This window comes from Tiliqua scincoides, chromosome 8 (genome assembly GCF_035046505.1).
Source record: "Tiliqua scincoides isolate rTilSci1 chromosome 8, rTilSci1.hap2, whole genome shotgun sequence".
In the NCBI taxonomy this organism is placed as follows: Eukaryota; Metazoa; Chordata; class Lepidosauria; order Squamata; family Scincidae; genus Tiliqua; species Tiliqua scincoides.
The window spans coordinates 14,772,091-14,792,314 of NC_089828.1; the positions used below are offsets into that span (position 1 = coordinate 14,772,091).

At 44.4% G+C, this 20,224-nt stretch overlaps 1 protein-coding gene across 2 annotated transcripts in view; it reads left to right on the top strand.

Annotated features, from left to right (window-relative positions):
- The window catches only part of LOC136658650 (tropomodulin-3-like), a 48,943-nt gene that overhangs the window by 2,383 nt on the left and 26,336 nt on the right, over positions 1-20,224 (top strand). For both annotated transcript variants that reach the window (XM_066635445.1, XM_066635446.1), the window contains exons 2-3: positions 15,207-15,412; positions 17,428-17,584. In XM_066635445.1, coding sequence (XP_066491542.1) covers positions 15,287-15,412; positions 17,428-17,584 — 283 coding nt within the window. In that variant the 5' untranslated portion in view covers positions 15,207-15,286. The remainder of the gene's footprint in view (positions 1-15,206; positions 15,413-17,427; positions 17,585-20,224) is intronic.

Genomic DNA, 20,224 nt, shown 5'->3' on the forward strand with positions numbered 1-20,224 from the left:
GAAACTTGTTCAATCCCCTTTTAAAGGCGTCCAGGCCAGGCACCATCACCACATCCTGTGGCAAAGAGTTCCACAGACCAACCACACGCTGAGTAAAGAAATATTTTCTTTTGTTCTGACTCTCCCAACACTCAATTGTAGTGGATGTCTGCTGGTTCTGGTGTTATGTGAGAGTGTAAAGAGCATCTCCCTATCCACTCTGTCCGTCCCCTGCATAATTTTGTATGCCTCAATCATGTCACCCCTCAGGTATCTCTTTTCTAGGCTGAAGAGGCCCAAATGCCATAGCCTTTCCTCATAAGGAAGGTGCCCCAGCCCTGTAATCATCTTAGTTGCTCTCTTTTGCACCTTTTCCATTTCCACTATGTCTTTTTTGAGATGCGGCGACCAGAACTGGATACAATACTCCAGGTGTGGCCTTACCATAGATTTGTACAACGGCATTATAATACTAGCCGTTTGTTGGATTTGGGACATCTTGTGCAACTGACGGAGACAGAGCTAGTGGAGCCTGGTGGCTAGAGGACTGAGCTGTGAATCGGGATATCCTTGACTGTCTGTCATAAAGTCACTAAGGCCCAAATCCTAACCAACTTTCCAGCACTGGCATGGTGCCAATGGGGCATGTACTGCATCCTGCAATTGGGTGGCAGCCACAGAGGCCTCCTCAAAGTAAGGGAATGTTTGTTCCCTTACCTCAAAGCTGCATTGCCCTTATGTCGGTGCTGGAAAGTGGGTTAGGACTGTGCCCTAAGTAACCTTAGGCAAGTCATGCAACCTCCTGCAGTTTGGGAATAACTATATTTTACAGAGTTGTTGTCAATATTCAGCATAAATGAATACAGTTTGCACTCAGGGACTTGGATACTGTACACTTTGCATGTCCAGAATACGCTATATAAGTATATTCTGTGTTTTATCGGTGACCATGTACATCTGCCTGGGTTCCACTGACCTTGCTGGATCCATCTGTTGATGTGGATTTGCCTCTCTGGTCTAGTTGCACACAGCCAGGTGGTTGCCTGCACATCAGTGGATAAGCATTAAAGTTCAAAGCAAGAGTCTCTTGGGGGGAGGGAGAAGTACCTAACGGGTGAATTCATAGTGCATTGAAAGTGCAGAGTGTTTTGTTGTGGATGCGTTGCATCAGTTTGTTAGTTTGTAGTGGTTTTTTCCAAATGGAGAAGTGAGAAAATGGCCTACTCAGGATCACTCTATGAGTCCCAACATGGTGGAGAATTTGAACACAGAACTCTAGACTCTGTATGGCAGCATGTGGATTCGCAAGCTGAAAGATAGGTGGCTGTGTTGGTCAGTGACCCAAAGTGTAAATTTATGCTACCATACAGAGATGTTCAAAGCAGTACAAGCTGAAAAGTACCGAGGAAGCATATGGCTGTAGTCTGGGGTGCCCAGTTTTTTGTGTATGTGTATTCGTGTGTATCAAGTGCGCTTTTATCTCTCTGTTTTGAACAGTAGTTCCCCCAGCTCACACCAGACTCTGCTTGTAAATGTCTGCTTAAATTTTATGAGTAGCTTCCCAGGTAGAGTGGCGAGAGACTGAACAGTTTGGAAGCCCAAAGGTGGTTTAACAGTCATTCCTGTTCCCTACCCAAGATAATCTGGAGAGGTCTGTGCAGATGGAGGTCAATTACAAAATTCTCAGCATCCCAAACTACAGTTTCTAGGAATCCTTGGGAGGAAGGGTTGCTTAAAATCAATATGAGCTTATACATGCCCTAAAACTGCTTGGTATCTGAGACTGAGACTGAAAAATGCTAAGGCACTTAACATTTGTCATTGAGCGCTCCGCAAACCTCCCAAAGAGTTAAAGGATGTCAAAAGTATCCCCCCTATTGAAGTGTTCATAAAATTGGAATTGATGCAAGGTGGAGAAGGGGAAGAAAATGTGCTTGCAGAAGTTAGGATTCTGCATTTATACCTTGGTTGTTTTGGTTTGCTGTTTGTTCAACACCTGCTGTTTGTTTTATTTTTATTTTTTTAATCCACGTGACTTAAAAGTTGCACAGGTATGCAGCTCCTAAATGTATCATTACTAAGGAATGCTTGTCCAATGTAGCAGGACTAATAAAAGGTTAGGTGTGCTTCGTTGCTTTAATGGAAAGGTCTTCCGGTACTGAGAAGTGCAGTGAAGCTAGAAAGGGCTGAGTGGAAACAGGAAATAAGAGGATGTGAAAGGTATGTTTGCATCCAAAAGTGGCACTTTAATGACACTGCTCCCCTGGGCGCCAGGCTCTATTTGCCATCTAAGTGTGTAAATACTCTAAATGTTTCCGTAATACCCGGAGCATCTCCTAGACGAGCGCGTTTGTTTTGGCCAGGCTGGAGATAAAGGTCACTGGGACAGATCCAGAAAAATAGAGCAGTTAGCTTTGAAAATATATGTAGTAATAATAAAAGGGTGGAAAGAGAATGGAGAGGCAAGTGTAAAACATTGTCTGTGCCTGTCTTTATTTTCAGAGACCTCAGAATACTGCTTTGTAGCGTCTGGAGAGACATTTGAGTAGCACATATCTGAGAGTTCTTATAGCACAGTGTTTCTCAAACTGTGGGGTCAAGACCCACTAGGTGGGTCGCAAGCCAATTTCAGGTGGGTCCCCATTTATTTCAACGTTTTATTTTTAATCTATTAGTCTTGATGCTACCATGGTATGTGACTGCATCCGGGGAAATGTTTCAGACCTGTACTTTTAACAAGCTGCTATGTATATTCTTCTAACAATGATAGTAAATGGGACTTAGTCCTGGTTTAGTGTGGGTAGGATTGCAGCCTGGGATTGTGAAAAATTTTCCTGCTTGATGATGTCACTTCTGGTCATGACATCACTTCCAGTGGGTCCTGACAGAGTCTCATTCTAAAAAGTGCTAAATGTGTGAGAACCACTGTTATAGCAAAAACAGGAATGCTGTGGCGAGCCATTTTCCCAGAGAAGGTTGTCACTGCTGGAGGAAGGGAGAACTGATTTTGTTTTGGATGAACAATACAAATGAGTGTTAATCTGTGTCATCCTAAAACTATTTACCTGGAAGTAAATCCCAGTGACCAGTGGAGTTAAGTGAGCAAAGAACTGGCTGCAATTGGTTACTTTAATTTTATACCTAGAATGGTTCTAGTGACAAGAGGTAAGGCAATCCAGTCTGACCTTCTGGAATACCCATCCTTTAGTCCCGTCCTCCTCCTTGCAGCAGCTCAACCTACATATGCTTCAACTGTCCCTATTTTTTGGTATTTATCCCTGATAAATCATTTATTTTTTGCCTTTTGGGTTATTGCTAACATTTTTCATATGGATTGCTGGAGTTGTCATTTTTTAGGATTCCGTTCCCTTCCCAGAGTTTCCAAAAGTTGGAGTGGGGACCGAATACATTGCATCTATTATTCAGGTGTGCGTGCAGCCAGCCAGTTGAACCACTACAGCTGCTCAGATTCATTTTGACCTGTTGATAACATCTTGTGGAACAAACATACAAGAAAAAACAATCGATATATACACAAAGGCACACCCTCCTGGCTTTTAAACTGGTGAAAAGCACGTGACTCTAGAGTAAATGAAGGTGGTAAATGTGCAGAAGGAAGAAACGAAGGAGAAAATGAAGGAGTAAATGTGCAGAAGGTGGTGTTACAGTCACTAGTAGGGTGTAATAGTGTGCAGCGATGATTGGGATGTTAAGGCATGTCCCTATTTTCAACTGCAAAATCCGCATCAGACAGTTGTGTTACAGAGAGGTACCTAGAAGCGGAGAGCTTCAGATGTCTTGAGGAAGAAAGAGCAGAAGGGAGGGGAAACGATTGGTGAATTAGTGTCAATAAGCTTAATATTCTTTCCCAGAATTACCTAGGGCACGTAGCTTCTCTCAAGCAGTGGCAGGGAAGAAAGAAACTAGCAACCTGGCTCGTCCAAGATTACTGTGGCCAGAGTTGGGTCCTTCCTTGACAATCCTGGGTAAATCATAGTCCCTGTTTTGTCTTTGGGGGATGGCAAGTACAATATATCTTAACCAAAAAAAATTGAGCATTCACTTTTAAAACAGTGGGGACAAATGTTTTTGTCAGAAAATTGTCAGAAAAGTACCAATGAGAGGACCAGGTGGGCCTCCCAAAGGAGGGAGTTCTGTAATCTTGGTGCTACAACTGGAAAGAACCCTGTTACATACCACCAATTTGACTTCCGAAGGCAGTTTAATGCAGATCTGGGCTTTGGTGGATGACTTTAGTAGACTGTCAACTTCATGTGGATAGAGGTGGCCTTTCAAATGCAGCAATGGAGTAGAGCAGTGGTTCTCAAGCTTTTAGCATTGGGACCCACTTTTTAGAATGAGAATCTATCAGGACTCACTAGAAGTGATGTCATGACCGGAAGTGACATCATCAAGCAGGAAAATTTTTAACAACCCTAGGCTGCAGTTCTACCCACACTTACCGAGGAATAAGTCCCATTTATTATCATTGTTAAAAGCATACACACAATAGCCTGTTAAAAGTACTAATCTGTCACATTTCCCCAGATGCAGTCACAAACTGTGATAGCATCAATTCTAATATGTTAAAAATAAAATCATAAAATGAATGGAGACCCACCTGGAACTGGCTCACGACTCACCTAGTGGGTCCTGACCCGCTGCTTGAGAAACACTGCAGTAGAGCCTTCATCAATGTGTAAGAGTGCATGTATGAGGTATTAGACAATGATGCTTGGACTTAGAATTGACATGTTAACAAGCCCTGATTTTCATCTATGAAATTCTGGAGGTTATGGGCCTGCCCTCTTGTACTCAGTAATGTGCCATGCACATTAATGCTCATTACTGTGCTATGTTTAATAATGGAACAGAAAGAAGCTGCCTTCCGCTGGTTCAATAGTGTTGACCCAGTGGAAGCTCTGCAGGGTTTTGGACAGGAATTTTTCTCTACCCCAGCAGGAGATACTGGGTTTTGAACTCATGACCTTCTGCATGCAGACCACTTACAGGACCAGTAAGCTGCAGCCCTTTGCAAACATATTATGCTGTGAACAGTGCAGAAACAGTGCAGAAACTACCAGAACCCAAATTGTTCTGGTAGTTAAGCTGCTGCCATTGAATGAATTCCCGGGGGGGGGGGGGATGTTGAAATTAGTCTCTCTTAAGCAGCTGGAACTGTTTCAAGGCTTTGATTGATGCTGGAAAACTGATAAACTCTGATTGCAGGACTTTCCCTTCCCCATCCAGAGGTTCATCCAGAGGATGATTTGAAGAAGACTGGAGCAAAAAATTACCGAACTTTGGTAGCATTCTGACCTAAGCCAACTCCATCTATTTTTGTGTGATGTCAGTTCTATTTTTAAAAATATGAATAATGCAGTCCAGTGTACAGAGCTCATCAGTAAACTTGACATCCTGCCCCCTCCCCCATAAGAAACTAATGGTCAAAGAAACCATTTGGCCTCTATAAAACATGCAGCTTACTTTCTCAGATAGCCTCTCCCTAGTCTTGATGATGCTGCAGGTCAGAGGGTCCTGAGTGCCTGTATTCTGTATATTCTGCTGGAATATTTGTTTATTCCAGTATTCTGCTGGAATATTTGGGTGACTTTTTAATTCAAAGCAAACAGCAGCAGTTTTTTTTCCTTACTGCCAGTAAATTGTGTTTGCAAATACAAGACTGGGGGAGCTTGATTAATTATTTTTAATTTTTGTGTTTGAGTTTCCCTTATTGTTGCTGAAGGAAAAACCTTGAACGTTTTCCTGGAAATTTTCTGGGTATTTTCTTGGAATAATGTAGAAAAGCCAAGGAACAAACCTCATGTAATGTTAAAATGTTATTGGGATAAAACGCCATGGGAGGGTGTTGGTGGTCTTATGGGTCAGTACTGTATTCCCACGGATCAGGACTGTAACAATACTTCAAATGTAACCACCCCTCACCATAGTCCTGAACTGCAGGATGCAATTCAACAGCTATTTAAAGGGTGTTTAAAGGGTACTTAAAGGGTAAAGCATCACATAATATGGCCTTTGGAGGGTCTGGGTGAAGATTCCAGTGACCAAAATAGTTGAAATAATTGCTAGCCCCTCACATGTCTCCCATGAAGTTTTAAGAACTGGGGGTTGGAATATTATTTATGTATTTGAAAAACTGATATCCTCCCTTTGCCATGCTGAAACAAATACCCAAGGTGGCTTGCAAACTCCATAATAAAATGTACAATGTACTCCACAGTCAGGGAATTAGAGGACAGGTCCTCTCATGGATTGAGAACTGGTTGGAAGCCAGGAAGCAGAGCGTGGGTGTCAATGGGCAATTTTCACAATGGAGAGAGGTGAAAAGCGGTGTGCCCCAAGGATCTGTCCTGGGACCGGTGCTTTTCAACCTCTTCATAAATGACCTGGAGACAGGGTTGAGCAGTGAAATGGCTAAGTTTGCAGACGACACCAAACTTTTCCGAGTGGTGAAGACCAGAAGTGATTGTGAGGAGCTCCAGAAGGATCTCTCCAGATTGGCAGAATGGGCAGCAAAATGGCAGATGCGCTTCAATGTCAGTAAGTGTAAAGTCATGCACATTGGGGCAAAAAATCAAAACTTTAGATATAGGCTGATGGGTTCTGAGCTGTCTGTGACAGATCAGGAGAGAGATCTTGGGGTGGTGGTGGACAGGTCGATGAAAGTGTTGACCCAATGTGCGGCAGCAGTGAAGAAGGCCAATTCTATGCTTGGGATCATTAGGAAGGGTATTGAGAACAAAACGGCTAGTATTATAATGCCATTGTACAAATCGATGGTAAGGCCACACCTGGAGTATTGTGTCCAGTTCTGGTTGCCGCATCTCAAAAAAGACATAGTGGAAATGGAAAAGGTGCAAAACAGAGCGACTAAGATGATTACAGGGCTGGGGCACCTTCCTTATGAGGAAAGGCTACGGCGTTTGGGCCTCTTCAGCCTAGAAAAGAGACGCCTGAGGTGGGACATGATTGAGACATACAAAATTATGCAGGGGATGGACAGAGTGGATAGGGAGATGCTCTTTACACTCTCACATAATACCAGAACCAGGGGACATCCACTAAAATTGAGTGTTGGGTAGGTTAGGACAGACAAAAGAAAATATTTCTTTACTCAGCGTGTGGTTGGTCTGTGGAACTCCTTGCCACAGGATGTGGTGCTGGCGTCTAGCCTAGACGCCTTTAAAAGGGGATTGGACAAGTTTCTGGAGGAAAAATCCATTATGGGGTACAAGCCATGATGTGTATGCGCAACCTCCTGATTTTAGAAATGGGTTATGTCAGAATGTCAGATGCAAGGGAGGGCACCAGGATGAGGTCTCTTGTTATCTGGTGTGCTCCCTGGGGCATTTGGTGGGCCACTGTGAAATACAGGAAGCTGGAGTAGATGGGCCTATGGCCTGATCCAGTGGGGCTGTTCTTATGTTCTTATTGCAACAGTAAGTAAAAAAACTAAAATAATTAAAACAGAAAACCCAAAAACACACACCTTGGAGCCATTGGGGAGGGGTAACAGTTGGGTCCAGAAGGAAGCAGTCAAGCCACAGCACTACTGCAGAGGGCAAACATCCACCCATTAACCAAACACCAGGCCAAAAAAGGTACATTTTGAGCTCTTGCCAAAAACCACGAGGGAAGGTTCTAAGAATTCCATAACTGAGGTGCCACTGCAGAAAAGGCTCGCCCCTGCACCTCCATCCCTTTAACTTGGGACAGTGGAAGTAGAAGGCAAGGCCCCTCAGATGATCTGATCTCAGAAGCTAAGCATGGTCAGACCTGGTTAGTACTTGGATGGGAGACCGCTTGGGAATACCGGGTGCTGTAGGCTTATACCATAGTCTTTTGAGACTGAAGGTTGCCAACCATGGGACTTTAGGGCTCCCATTTCTAAGGTATAGTACAAATAACTATGTCTCCATACTGGGAGCTTGAAAGCCAGGCAAGACCGGATCGTTTTGGTTGCCTGCATCACAGCAGGACTTGCAGTCCACAGAGCCAGCCAACCAGCCAAGCTCATATGGGCATCCCATGTGATTGGAGCTACCCAAAGAGAACAGATAAAGCTTGGCTGAAGAAGGCATGGGATGAACTGATGATCCCATCACATTGTTGTGTGATAGGCTCTGGTATGTTGCCTACTTCCAGAGAGAGCCAAAGAACTGGGTCATTGCCCCCATGCATATGTTAATTCATTGGAATGTGGAGAATCCCAGGGAATTCATGGCAGAGATAGAGTTGTGCTCTGGCCCCAACAAAACAAAAACAGGAGCCCTGTATATATTCAGTGCCACTGTTGTTGCAAGGTTTTTTGTTTTATTTTTGGGTGGGGGGAAGAGTGTTTCCGTCTTGTTCGATTTTATAAACAGGTTCTTACAATGGCTTGGAAGGAGGGGGAAAGCAGCACTCCAACCTAATGTTGACTTGGCAATGTGTACACAGCTTGGCAGCTCATGGTGCTGTATATTTGGTTGCAGGAAGCCATTTCCTTTTAAGATACTGGCTCAAAGTGAAACGTGTTTGGGAAGCGGGGAGGGGAGAGAACATTTGGGGCGGTAAGATGGTAGGAAGTTCTTTTTGCCTGTTGTACGAAATCAAACGTTGTTCCATTTAAAGGTTGGCTGAAACGTTCCAGACAGTAAGACAACAATTTGACTATACTGAACGTTCTAGTCAACTGCTAATTGGAGATCAAGTTTGTGAACCACGCCATTCGTTGTTGTGCAGAGATCAATCCTGTTGCACCAGCATCAAGTCAATGGCTGTCAAGGATGGAAGAGGATGTGAAATGTCTCTTTAGAACTTCATCCCTCTCCTGTCATTGCTTGCTTGCACCATCAATCATTGTCAAGAGCTCTTGGGGGTAGAACCAGGAACCAGCAGTTGTTTCATGAGGTTATAGGCTCTCCTCATCAGGAAGGGCTATAAAGGCTTCCTGTCTGGGCTGAAACTTTGTTTTGGTCATGATTGCTTTTTTACTGCTTCTGGCTCTTGCTGGGTTTGTTGGTTTGGACTTCCCAGCATGGCCCCTGGTTTGCAGTTCCCACTCAACAATCGCAGGCTTACTTTGAGTCAAACTCAAGCATTTCCCTGGTCTTCTAGATACAGAAACAAGAATTGGTGCCTTGGAGAGTGCTACCAGGTTCACTTTGTGTAAGCTGATAAGAATTGTAAAAGATTCTTGATGTGCTTTAATGCGTTCGGTTTTGTGATCCTTCTGTTAATAATAAAAACAGCGTGTTGAAAGGTGTTCTTTTTGCCTCTGAATTGAATCACATTATTGGCTTCCTGCAGTGCTTGCTTTTTCTTATGCAACTAGAAACATGAGGACCCCCAGTCCTAGACTGTGATTGTGGCAGTGGGGCTTTAAGCCTCCGCCTTGTTATGGTCTGTCTGGATTAGGGTCTCCTCACCTGGTGCCTGGGAATCTTGACAAGGTTACCTAGTGTGCCTCCCCATCTTCCTCTGATGATGCATTCAATGCTACCACTGTCACTGGTACTGAGAATTTGAGGTTAGCCAACCACATGGGGGTATTGATGAGTATGGACCATTGATCAGTGCCTAGTCTGGCTAAGCTCAGTGCCACCCTTGCCACATATGCTAAGTGCCCTGGGGAGAAAAGTTCCTGTTGGAGCCATTTTTTTCAGGGCAAATAGCACAGATGGGAGACCTGTCAGCGCTGCCCTGACCCAGACTGGGACTGTGGCAGCAGGTGGACTTAAAGCCCTCACCCTTGATATGGATCAGGCCCCTGTGTGCTTTTAAGTTACATCAGAAAAAGCAAGCATGCCAGTGCATGTGATGAAGATTAAAGTTGCAACTAGTTTAGCTCGATGATAAGTAGCAGAATATGAAATAAGTGGTAATATTTATAATATACTTATTAGGTCAGTGTTGACCTTTTAGCAGAAGTTCTTGACTTATTTTCTGACCTTTCCTGCTCTCCTCCCCCAAAATGTTCACAATTGCTGGCAAATGACGCTGTGTCTCGGACCTGTTCTGTAATATATAATACGAAGATATGAAATCTGAAAGTAAGAAAACAAAATGTTCCACTTTGAATCTCTGAACTCGGACAGGATGTTGGCCAACAGTGACACATGCCCAGATTAAATAATTAAACATTTCCCTTAAAAGTGAATTATCTGAGGAGAAGGAATTGTGCAAAAAAAGAAGCTGAAAGAATTAAGAAACCTGCTGCTTTGGTTTTGAGAGGACAACGTGTAAAAACAGCTACATGTTTCTGTTATCAAAGTGGAGTGAAATGGTAAAAGGGGTATACTGTTGGTGGTCGAAGTGACTCATAAGAACATAAGAACAGTCCCACTGGATCAGGCCATAGGCCCATCTAGTCCAGCTTCCTGTATCTCACAGCGGCCCACCAAATGCCCCAGGGAGCACACCAGATAGCAAGAGACCTCATCCTGGTGCCCTCCCTTGCATCTGGCCTTCTGACATAGCCCATAGACTCCTTGTGTGTACAGAGGGCAGGAATATAGGGGATAGTGTTCTGCCCCCACCTGACCTATGTGTACCTGCTCTATTGCACCCCAGCTGGAGTAAGAGTGGATGTAACAGTAGAAAAGAGAGGTTGTGAAATCTGGTGCAGAAAAGAAATTACTTAAGAAGAGCCCTGCTGGATCAGGCCAAAGGTCCATCTAGTCTCCTGTATCTCACAGTGGCCCACCAGATGCCTCAGGGAGCACACAAGAGACCTGCATCCTGGTGCCTTCCCTTGCATCTGGCAATCTGAGGTAGCCCACTTCTAAAATCAAGAGGTTGCATGTACCCATCGTGGATTGCAACCTGTGATGGACTTTTGCTCCAGAATTTTGTCCAATCCCTTTTTAAAGGCATCCAGGCCAGATGCCATCACCACATCCTGTGGAAAGGAGTTCCACAGACTAATTAACCGCTAGCTAAATAAATATTTTCTTTTGTCTGTCTTAACTCTCCCAACACTCAATTTTAGTGGATTCAATAATGCTATTTACTGTTCAATCTCAAGTTAGGCAAAAGGTTACTGGTACAATACTTAGCTTTTTATTAAAAGCAGAACAATTTAGTTTAAAGCTAATGGTTACCTTTAATAATGAAAAAAAGAAACACTTTGAAGCCTACTGCACATTACAATGAATGAATAATGTGACCTGGTTTAGTGCAAAAAGTGTACAAGGAGTGAGCATGAAACAGTGTGAAACCATTGGGGATGGGAGCTTCTGTTTGTTTTCAGAGGAAGCTTTTTTTTTTCCTCCAACAAAAATAACATGCAGGGAGCAAGTGCATGCTTGCAGGGGGCGGGGCAAAGTGCTAAAGCCTCATCCATTTCCCCATATGGTTTTGCCCTGCTTTACCACCCCTTGCTGACTTCTTTTAAAAGACAACCAGGCCACATTATGCATTCATCATAGTGTGTGGTTTGCAAATTTGGAAAAAAAACAGGGTGTTTTTACTGGGGGCATAGAATAAAGGACATGGTTAGGGTGGTCTGTGTACAAAGTCCAAAATGGAAGGAGGATAAAGTTTATCCTTGTACTAGGAAGTGTATATTTTGGTGAAGGTTGGCAGTGAAAGAAAAAAGGAAGCAAGCTCTCCAAAGGTGCAAAATTTTGCCTGGGTGGGCAAATGGTGAGGGGGGTGTGGCGGGCGTAGCTGGCTGGCACACTATAATTCCTCTTCCCAATAGAGCAGGGTTGGGCAAACTTTTTGGCAGGAGGGCCACATCCCTCTGACACTCTGTTGAGGGCTGGGGAAAAAGAATTAATTTACATTTCAAATTTGAATAAAATTGCATAAATGAATGCATTAGAGATGGAACTTATATGAATGAATGAATTTTACTGAGTTTATTTGTAATACACATGAGAACTATAGTATAGGCATGTAGAACCATATGAGAACTACGAACTGTTTGCCACACACCTCTTGCACAGTGAAAACATACAGACCAAGCCAGAAACACATGAAGACACAAGTTGCGGCCAGTGCAGGCTCCAACAGTCTCCAACAGGCCAGAGGCTCATTGGAGACTGTGGGCTGGATTGGCAGTCCCTGAGGGCCACAAATGGCCTGCGGGCTGCGGTTTGCCCACCCCTACAAGCGTGTCTAAAACAGTGATTTTCAACACCTGTGCTGCAGCACACAGGTGTGCCATGAATGGTCTGTAGGTGTGCCATGGGAGTTTGGGGAAGGGTCATTTATTAATAGGACCGTTGATGGATGCGAGGCTCCTACTGGTGATGTGGTGTGCCTTGTCAGGTGCCAAAAAATGGATGGTGTGCCTTTGCATCTGTCTTCGCGGCAGAAGACCTCAGGCAGATACCGCTGCCTGAACGGCCCCTCCTGACCAAGGAGTTAAGTCAGATAGAGGTTAAAAGAGAAGATGTTTCAGACCTCATTGATAAATTAAAGATCAATAAGTCACCGGGCCCTGATGGCATCCACCCAAGAGTTATTAAGGAATTGAAGAATGAAGTTGCAGATCTCTTGACTAAGATATGCAACTTGTCCCTCAAAATGGCCACAGTGCCAGAGGATTGGAGGATAGCAAATGTCACGCCTATCTTTAAAAAGGGAAAGAGGGGGAACCCGGGAAACTATAGGCCGGTCAGCCTAACATCTATATCGGGTAAGATGGTGGAATGCCTCATCAAGATCCTTGAGAGGGAATCAGCATGGCTTCTGTAAGGGTAAGTCTTGCCTCATGAACCTTATAGAATTCTTTGAAAAGGTCAACAGGCATGTGGATGTGGGAGAACCTATAGACATTGTATATCTGGACTTTCAGAAGGCGTTTGACACGGTCCCTCACCAAAGGCTACTGAAAAAACTCCACAGTCAGGGAATTAGAGGGCAGGTCCACTCATGGATTGAGAACTGGTTGGAGGCCAGGAGCAGAGAGTGGGTGTCAATGGGCAATTTTCACAATGGAGAGAGGTGAAAAGCGGTGTGCCCCAAGGATCTGTCCTGGGACCGGTGCTTTTCAACCTCTTCATAAATGACCTGGAGACAGGGGTGAGCAGTGAGGTTGCAAAGTTTGCAGACGACACCAAACTTTTCCGAGTGGTGAAGACCAGAAGTGATTGTGAGGAGCTCCAGAAGGATCTCTCCAGACTGGCAGAATGGGCAGCAAAATGGCAGATGCGCTTCAATGTCAGTAAGTGTAAGGTCATGCACATTGGGGCAAAAAATCAAAACTTTAGATATAGGCTGATGGGTTCTGAGCTATCTGTGACAGATCAGGAGAGAGACCTTGGGGTGGTGGTGGACAGGTCGATGAAAGTGTCGACCCAATGTGCGGCGGCAGTGAAGAAGGCCAATTCTATGCTTGGGATCATTAGGAAAGGTATTGAGAACAAAACGGCTAATATTATAATGCCGTTGTACAAATCTATGGTAAGGCCACACCTGGAGTATTGTGTCCAGTTCTGGTTGCCGCATCTCAAAAAAGACATAGTGGAAATGGAAAAGGTGCAAAAGAGAGCGACTAAGATGATTACAGGGCTGGGGCACCTTCCTTATGAGGAAAGGCTACGGCGTTTGGGCCTCTTCAGCCTAGAAAAGAGACGCCTGAGGTGGGACATGATTGAGACATACAAAATTATGCAGGGGATGGACAGAGTGGATAGGGAGGTGCTCTTTACACTCTCACATAACACCAGAACCAGGGGACATCCACTAAAATTGAGTGTTGGGAGCGTTAGAACAGACAAGAGAAAATATTTCTTTACTCAGCATGTGGTTGGTCTGTGGAACTCCTTGCCACAGGATGTGGTGACGGCATCTGGCCTGGACGCCTTTAAAAGGGGATTGGACAAGTTTCTGGAGGAAAAATCCATTACGGGGTACAAGCCATGATGTGTATGCGCAACCTCCTGATTTTAGAAATGGGCTATGTCAGAAGGCCAGATGCAAGGGAGGGCACCAGGATGAGGTCTCTTGTTATCTGGTGTGCTCCCTGGGGCATTTGGTGGGCTGCTGTGAGATACAGGAAGCTGGACTAGATGGGCCTATGGCCTGATCCAGTGGGGCTGTTCTTATGTTCTTATGACAATTTTAGCACCTTGTCGGTGTGCCATGAGATGAAAAAGGTTGAAAATGGCTGGTCTAAAAGCTATTTTTTGGTAACCAGTATTGGAATGTGGGTGACTCAGTGGAAGACAGTTTTGTCATCTGTTCTCCCTGTGTGTATTTTACTTCCTGAGAATGTCATTTGTCCCCTTTTTTGCAGGCTTGATATGCAAGCTATGAACTTGACCTTGTATGTTAAGTTGGGAAGAAAAAGAAAGATATTTTTAAAGTTTCTGTATACAAAGTTGATTCCAGGGCTTGAGGTTATAGTTGGTATTTTTCAGAGTAGAAAAACACTCTTCATGTTCCTTTTTCGTAATCCAATGATATAGTGGGTCTAGGTTTCCCATTGGTGCAAAATGAATATGACTAATTAATAGTTACTGGAAGAAGTGAAAGTGTTGACCTTTTTTAAAAAAACACACTCATGATCGTTTTAAGACAGCAGGGACAAAGGAGGCATCTTCTGCCTTAAGTTCAGCAATATCCAGCTTGGATGCGGAGCACTATTTAACAAGATTCTGAGAAAGTGACCTGAGATGGACTCAGACAGGAGATCTTAGACTTTCCCGTCAAGTCTCTAAGGAATGAATCTCACCTGACATTTTGTTCTCGGGTATGGATACAGTATTGGAAGACAGAATGCATGAGCTTGTCTCTTGATTTATTGTGTATGGGTTTTATGCTGCTGCTTTTTTGAACTGGTTTATTCCTATGCAGACTGTATCTTCATCCCAGTGATCTCCCTAAATTGCCTTATTTCACGTTTTATATGGTAGTTTATTATATTATTTTGTTGTATTTATGTATTGTATGATACTGTAAGCAACTTTGCGTACCCCATTTTAGGGGGGAAAGGGGAGTAAATGTGGATTGATTAAATCAACTCTCAAGGGTGTATGGGTGTAAAATGCAATCTGTCTGGTACTTTAGTATAGTCCAGAGTTAAAAGTTTGGAAAATCGGTACCATAGAGTTGCTGCCCTGCCTCCACAGAGCTTAGATTCTGCCCCCAGGACTGCTACTTTGCACCATCCTGGGAATTGTGATCGGTTTGCCCAGCCCACTAGAGAAGAAGCTTTGGCTGAGAAAAATACGCTTTTTGATGAGTCCAATTTTTTTTCTTTCTTTCCCCAGCTCCAGTTAAGAACCAAACCTAGGCCTCCAGTTTTGCTGTATATATTTGACAAGCTGCTTGCCTCTCGGTTGCCAGAGCAATGGACCTCCCCTTCCGGAAAGACCTGGAAAAGTATAAGGATCTTGACGAGGACGAAATCCTGGGGAAGTTGACAGAGGAAGAGTTGAAACAATTGGAAACTGTCCTAGATGATCTTGATCCAGAGGTCTGTATAGAGCCAACCAGACAAGTCTCATGGCCATCATACAGCAGGCAAATACCTGGTGAAGCAGAGAGCTTCTGTACAGTGGGCTCTTGGTATGCTCGGGGGATCAGTTCCAGGACCCACCACAGAAACCAAATTCTGTAAATGGTGAAATCTGGGATGGGGGTTGGAGGAGTGCTGGCAAACTGGAAGTGCCTTTCAGAAGCCTTCGGAATGCTTTCTAGGGTGTGGGGAGGCTGCGTGCAACCTCCCCACACCTCAGAAGAGCTCCCAGATGTGACTGGTTGTGTCCAGGAGATCTCTGAGGTCCTCCAGCTACGGGTTCAGTGTTCACAGGTATTCAAATCCACAGATGCTGAGTCTATGGATAAAGAGAGCCCACGATATAGATTAAGTGGCACATCAACAGTACTGTAATTGGATTAAATTGGGAACAATTGCCTGTCACTCTCAGAAGGGTGGGAAGTTCTGTAATCTCTCAACATGAGCCCTCTTCATGCGTTGTGACTCTTATCCATGCGTTGAATGTAGGGCAGCAGGTACTGTTGCAGCTATAAGCTCTACCTCTATGCATGCAAACATACACATCTTTTTGTGCAAATGGGAGCCTCGCAAAGGCATTCAAAATGCTTATATGCTGTAGACACTTTGCAGGTGTTCAGAACATCTGCATACAGTTATGGTGGATAAAGTACTACCTTTTTAAAAAAATTGCATACTGAGTAGACCTTGTAGCTGCCGTGGTTTGATGCCTAGGCTACCCAGTCATAAAAGAATGAGTGTAGCTAAAATACTGCTGTATGCAAATATTTCAGCTGATTGTGAAGAAGGTAAACAAATGAAGGCCCTGGAAAGACACAGAGTAAAATAGTTCTGGACACACCTTTCCTGTGGAAAGGGAGGAGTAAACCTGAACATGAAGAGCAAGGGAGTTCAATTCCAGGAGCATTAAAATGGAATGGGAAAGGATCCAGTGAGCACTCAACCATTCTGCTTTTCATTAGGATAGCTAGTAACTCAATGAACGGCGCAGTCCTAACCTCTTATGTCAGTGCTTTCCAGCACTAACATAAGGGTAATGGAGCTCCAAGGTAAAGGAACAAACATTCCCTTACTTTGAGGAGGCCTCCATGAGTGACACCCAACTGCAGGATGCAGCACATGTCGCATTGGCACCTCTATGCCAGTGCTGGAAAGCACTGACATAAGGGGTTAGGATTGCGCCCAAAGTTGAATAGATGCCTGCCCAGCCTTTCTAGTATAGTGGCTAAGAGACTGAGCTGTAAATTTGGGCTTCTCTGGGTTGAACCCCACTTCTGCCACAAACACACTAGGGAGTCCCTCCCTGCCTCAGCTGTCCTTCTCCAGTATGGTGATAATTATGTTCGCTCTGCCTTGCAGGGTTGTGGTAAAGATTGCACGAAGAAATTATATTTGAAACATCATGTACACTAAAAAAAAAAAAAAAAAAGGTTGGCAACCTTCAGTCTCGAAAGACTATGGTATAAGCCTATAGCACCCAGTATTCCCAGGCGGTCTCCCATCCAAGTACTAATCAGGCCCGACCCTGCTTAGCTTCGGAGATCAAACCATTCTGCAATTTGAATAGCCAAGCTTAGACACTGATGTACACTCAAAGTACTATACAAATGCTTATTATTTGAACCTTTAATAAAGGCAGCTTATTGCATTGGGGAATGGCATTTTTCCCCTGAAGTTTTGTCATATGTTTCCTCTGAACATATAACCATGTAGTTTTAAAACCAGATTGCCCCTTGGTCTCCTGCCCCAGAGTTTCATTCTGTTTCTTCTTGTATGAGGGTCAAATTTAACTTGACTCTTATTGGCCGGTAAATAAAAGTGGGAAGTTCTTCTGTTTCTTTGTATAAAGGGACAATCCTTTTATCAATTCCCCCAGAAGTTTATTTTAATAAAGAGTTTCAGTAGTTTGGCCAACTGTTGCTGTTGTGTGTGATTATGTTCAAGGGGCGTAACTCGCGCTTTTTGTTCTGCAGAATGCTCTTCTGCCCGCAGGTTTCCGGCAAAAGGACCAGACTTCCAAAAAACCCTCTGGACCTTTCAACAGAGAGGGACTCCTGACATACTTGGAGAAACAAGCACTGGAACATAAAGACATAGAAGATTTTGTCCCCTTCACGGGAGAAAAGAAAGGTAGGTCACCATTGAAGAGAAGGAGTTCAGAGCTGGCCTTTTCTTGAGGCTGGCTGAAACAGCCACCCTACGTGGTAGATTGCTGGGAGATGGGCATCTGCCCATCACTATTTGTCTTCAGTCCCCGGATCTAGAAAGGGAAATAGAGCAGAAGAGAAGGGTAGTAGGCTAGCTAGAGTATTAGAGATACTCTAGCCAACTGCTCTCCTCCTCTCATCCACATTTCTTCTTCCTTTAAGTCCAGGAGTAGAAGTGGCAGAGATGGCAGCTGGTGCACTGCTGGCTAAGGGGGGGTGGTGGACAGGGCTGCTGCAAGATCTCCTGACTAGGCATGCCAAGCCCAGCCCCCCACTTACTCTACTCTTCTCGCTCTCCAGCATTCTACCTCAGCACTCTCCTGCCCTCTACATTTCCTGTTCCTCTCTGTCTCCTTTTTTATTTCCCCCAATCCAGGAAGTGGAAGGAGGAGCAATGGAACCACACAGATGGAGAGAAATGATTACCCCCCCCCCAATTGCTGCCTGAGGCAACTGCTCCAGTTGGCCTCATGGAATCTGTCCATTGCTCCTCTGCTGGTGCTCCAATCATTGCTTTGGCCCTCAGCAAATTGATAAAATGGTATCTGTTCCAGGGCTATGCCAGATCTCATGGGTGATTTGTCTCTATCTGAAGGTCTCTGAGTCAAAAGGTGCCAAAAGAATTGGACAGGGAAGGACAAAACATAGACTGATAGATTCACCAGTTTACATAGTACATAAACTAAGTGCAGTGGAAAGTTCCCAGTCACTGGCTTGTTTGACAAAGCAGTATTGAGAGCCACACTTCCTCAAGGGGTGAGGAAGAGAGCACATCTTTGATTTTTTTTAACCAGGTACAAGAACTTGAGAGTCTCATACTGTCCCTGTTGTCCATGAAGCATACAATGAGCCATTGTCGCTCCAGAGAGGACTGATGTAACAAACTTCCTTTCATGCAGTGACATTTAAAAATATAAATTTCATGAGTTCAACAATGACCTCTTTGTGGCTGGAGGACTGAGAGTATCAACATGGCATGTAAATATCTTTTGTCTTCTGCAAGCAAGAGAGCTGTACAGTTTCAGCACCAAAGGAGTGCGGGGAATTAATTCAATGCTTGGCTTCCAATGTAGCCTTGGCCAAGTCCCTGTTGCTGAGGGTGTATTGAGACTCGCCCAGAATGGAAATGGGTCAGTGACTGCATATGGTGACATGCTATATGTTGGGAATGTCTGTCTCCAGAAGTGGCAAGTACCTTGTCTGCAGCTCTAACCAGAGACACTTGTGATACAGCCAGCTGGTCCATATAAAATAGCCTTAAGGCTACAATTGAAGTCATGGCTCTGGGGTGCTTTCATCTCCTGTAATGGAACTATTTCAGTGGCTCAAGACTTGTGATCAGTTTGTGGGATTCTTCAAGCATCGTTGTGATGGTGCTAATGAAGGATAAGCAATAGGATGGAATGTCATCAGTCAAATCAGACATTGTGGCCAAGTCATGGGTTTGACCATTGTGTTGTCCCAGGACCACACAGCCCTTTCTCCCCTCTTCTTTCCAATTCCATCCCTCCACCATTTCTTAATTCACGGTGATCTAGAGGGCTACCAGTACAGTGTGTTGTATGGTGTACATAGATTGTTGATCTGAATACTGATACAGTTAACACATGATGATCTGCACATGTGCCCTTATTCAAGGGATTCAGTCTCTGGGTTTGATTTTAAAATGCAAGGACAGTTGCACAAACAACACATTCACTTACGCAGTCACCTGTTAGTGCTCTACCACCGTGTAACCATTTCAGCCTTATTCTCCATCCCTTTGTGCAATACCATCTCCAATGCCTTCCAAATTGTGGCAATGAAGTTATAAGTCGATGGTGCATTGCACAAAGGGATACTGTATTTCTTTGTATTGTACTGTGTCCGTGGAGCAAGCTCCAGGAGCTGGCACTCCCCCCACTTCCTTTTCTAAGCACTTGAAGTGCATAACCAGCTTGGCCCTCCAGTGCTCTTGTGCACTGCTGTTAAGCCTGGAAGTCTTTCACAGACTTTCAAAATAAGCAAAACTGCCCCACATGATCTTGTCTCTTAAATAAATGAAAAATCCACAAATCCTCCGCAGAATGACTCCCATGGCCCCTGCCCATTCATGTGCAGATGTGTCCTTAGGAGAATGTTTATGTTGGTATGTGCTTGGGGGGGGGGATGGAGGATGGGAATCTCTACAAGCTCTCTTGGCCCTCAGCCCACCGCTTAGGTCATTGTTTCCAAAGACTGAGAAGATTTTACCCTGGGAGTGACTCAACAATGAGCTTTTAAGTTTTAATGGTATTTGCTCACTACCTGGGCAGGCATCTTAAATTTGAATTCAGAAGAAATAAGGGTGGGTCTGGACGAGATCAGGCTTGTTGGGTAACTCTTGTGACACAACTGGGGTAGGCAGGAGGGTCTCTATCTGCATCAGGGAGCAGTGAACCCAGCCCATAAGGAAATGGATTGCAGCATTTAAAATGGGGGAAAAAATAGCTTGGCAGCCTTTGGTTCAGGTATGTGCATTCCGATGCTGTGATTGAAAAGCCAGTCCCACTGAATTCAGTGACGTTCACTCCCAAATAGGTGT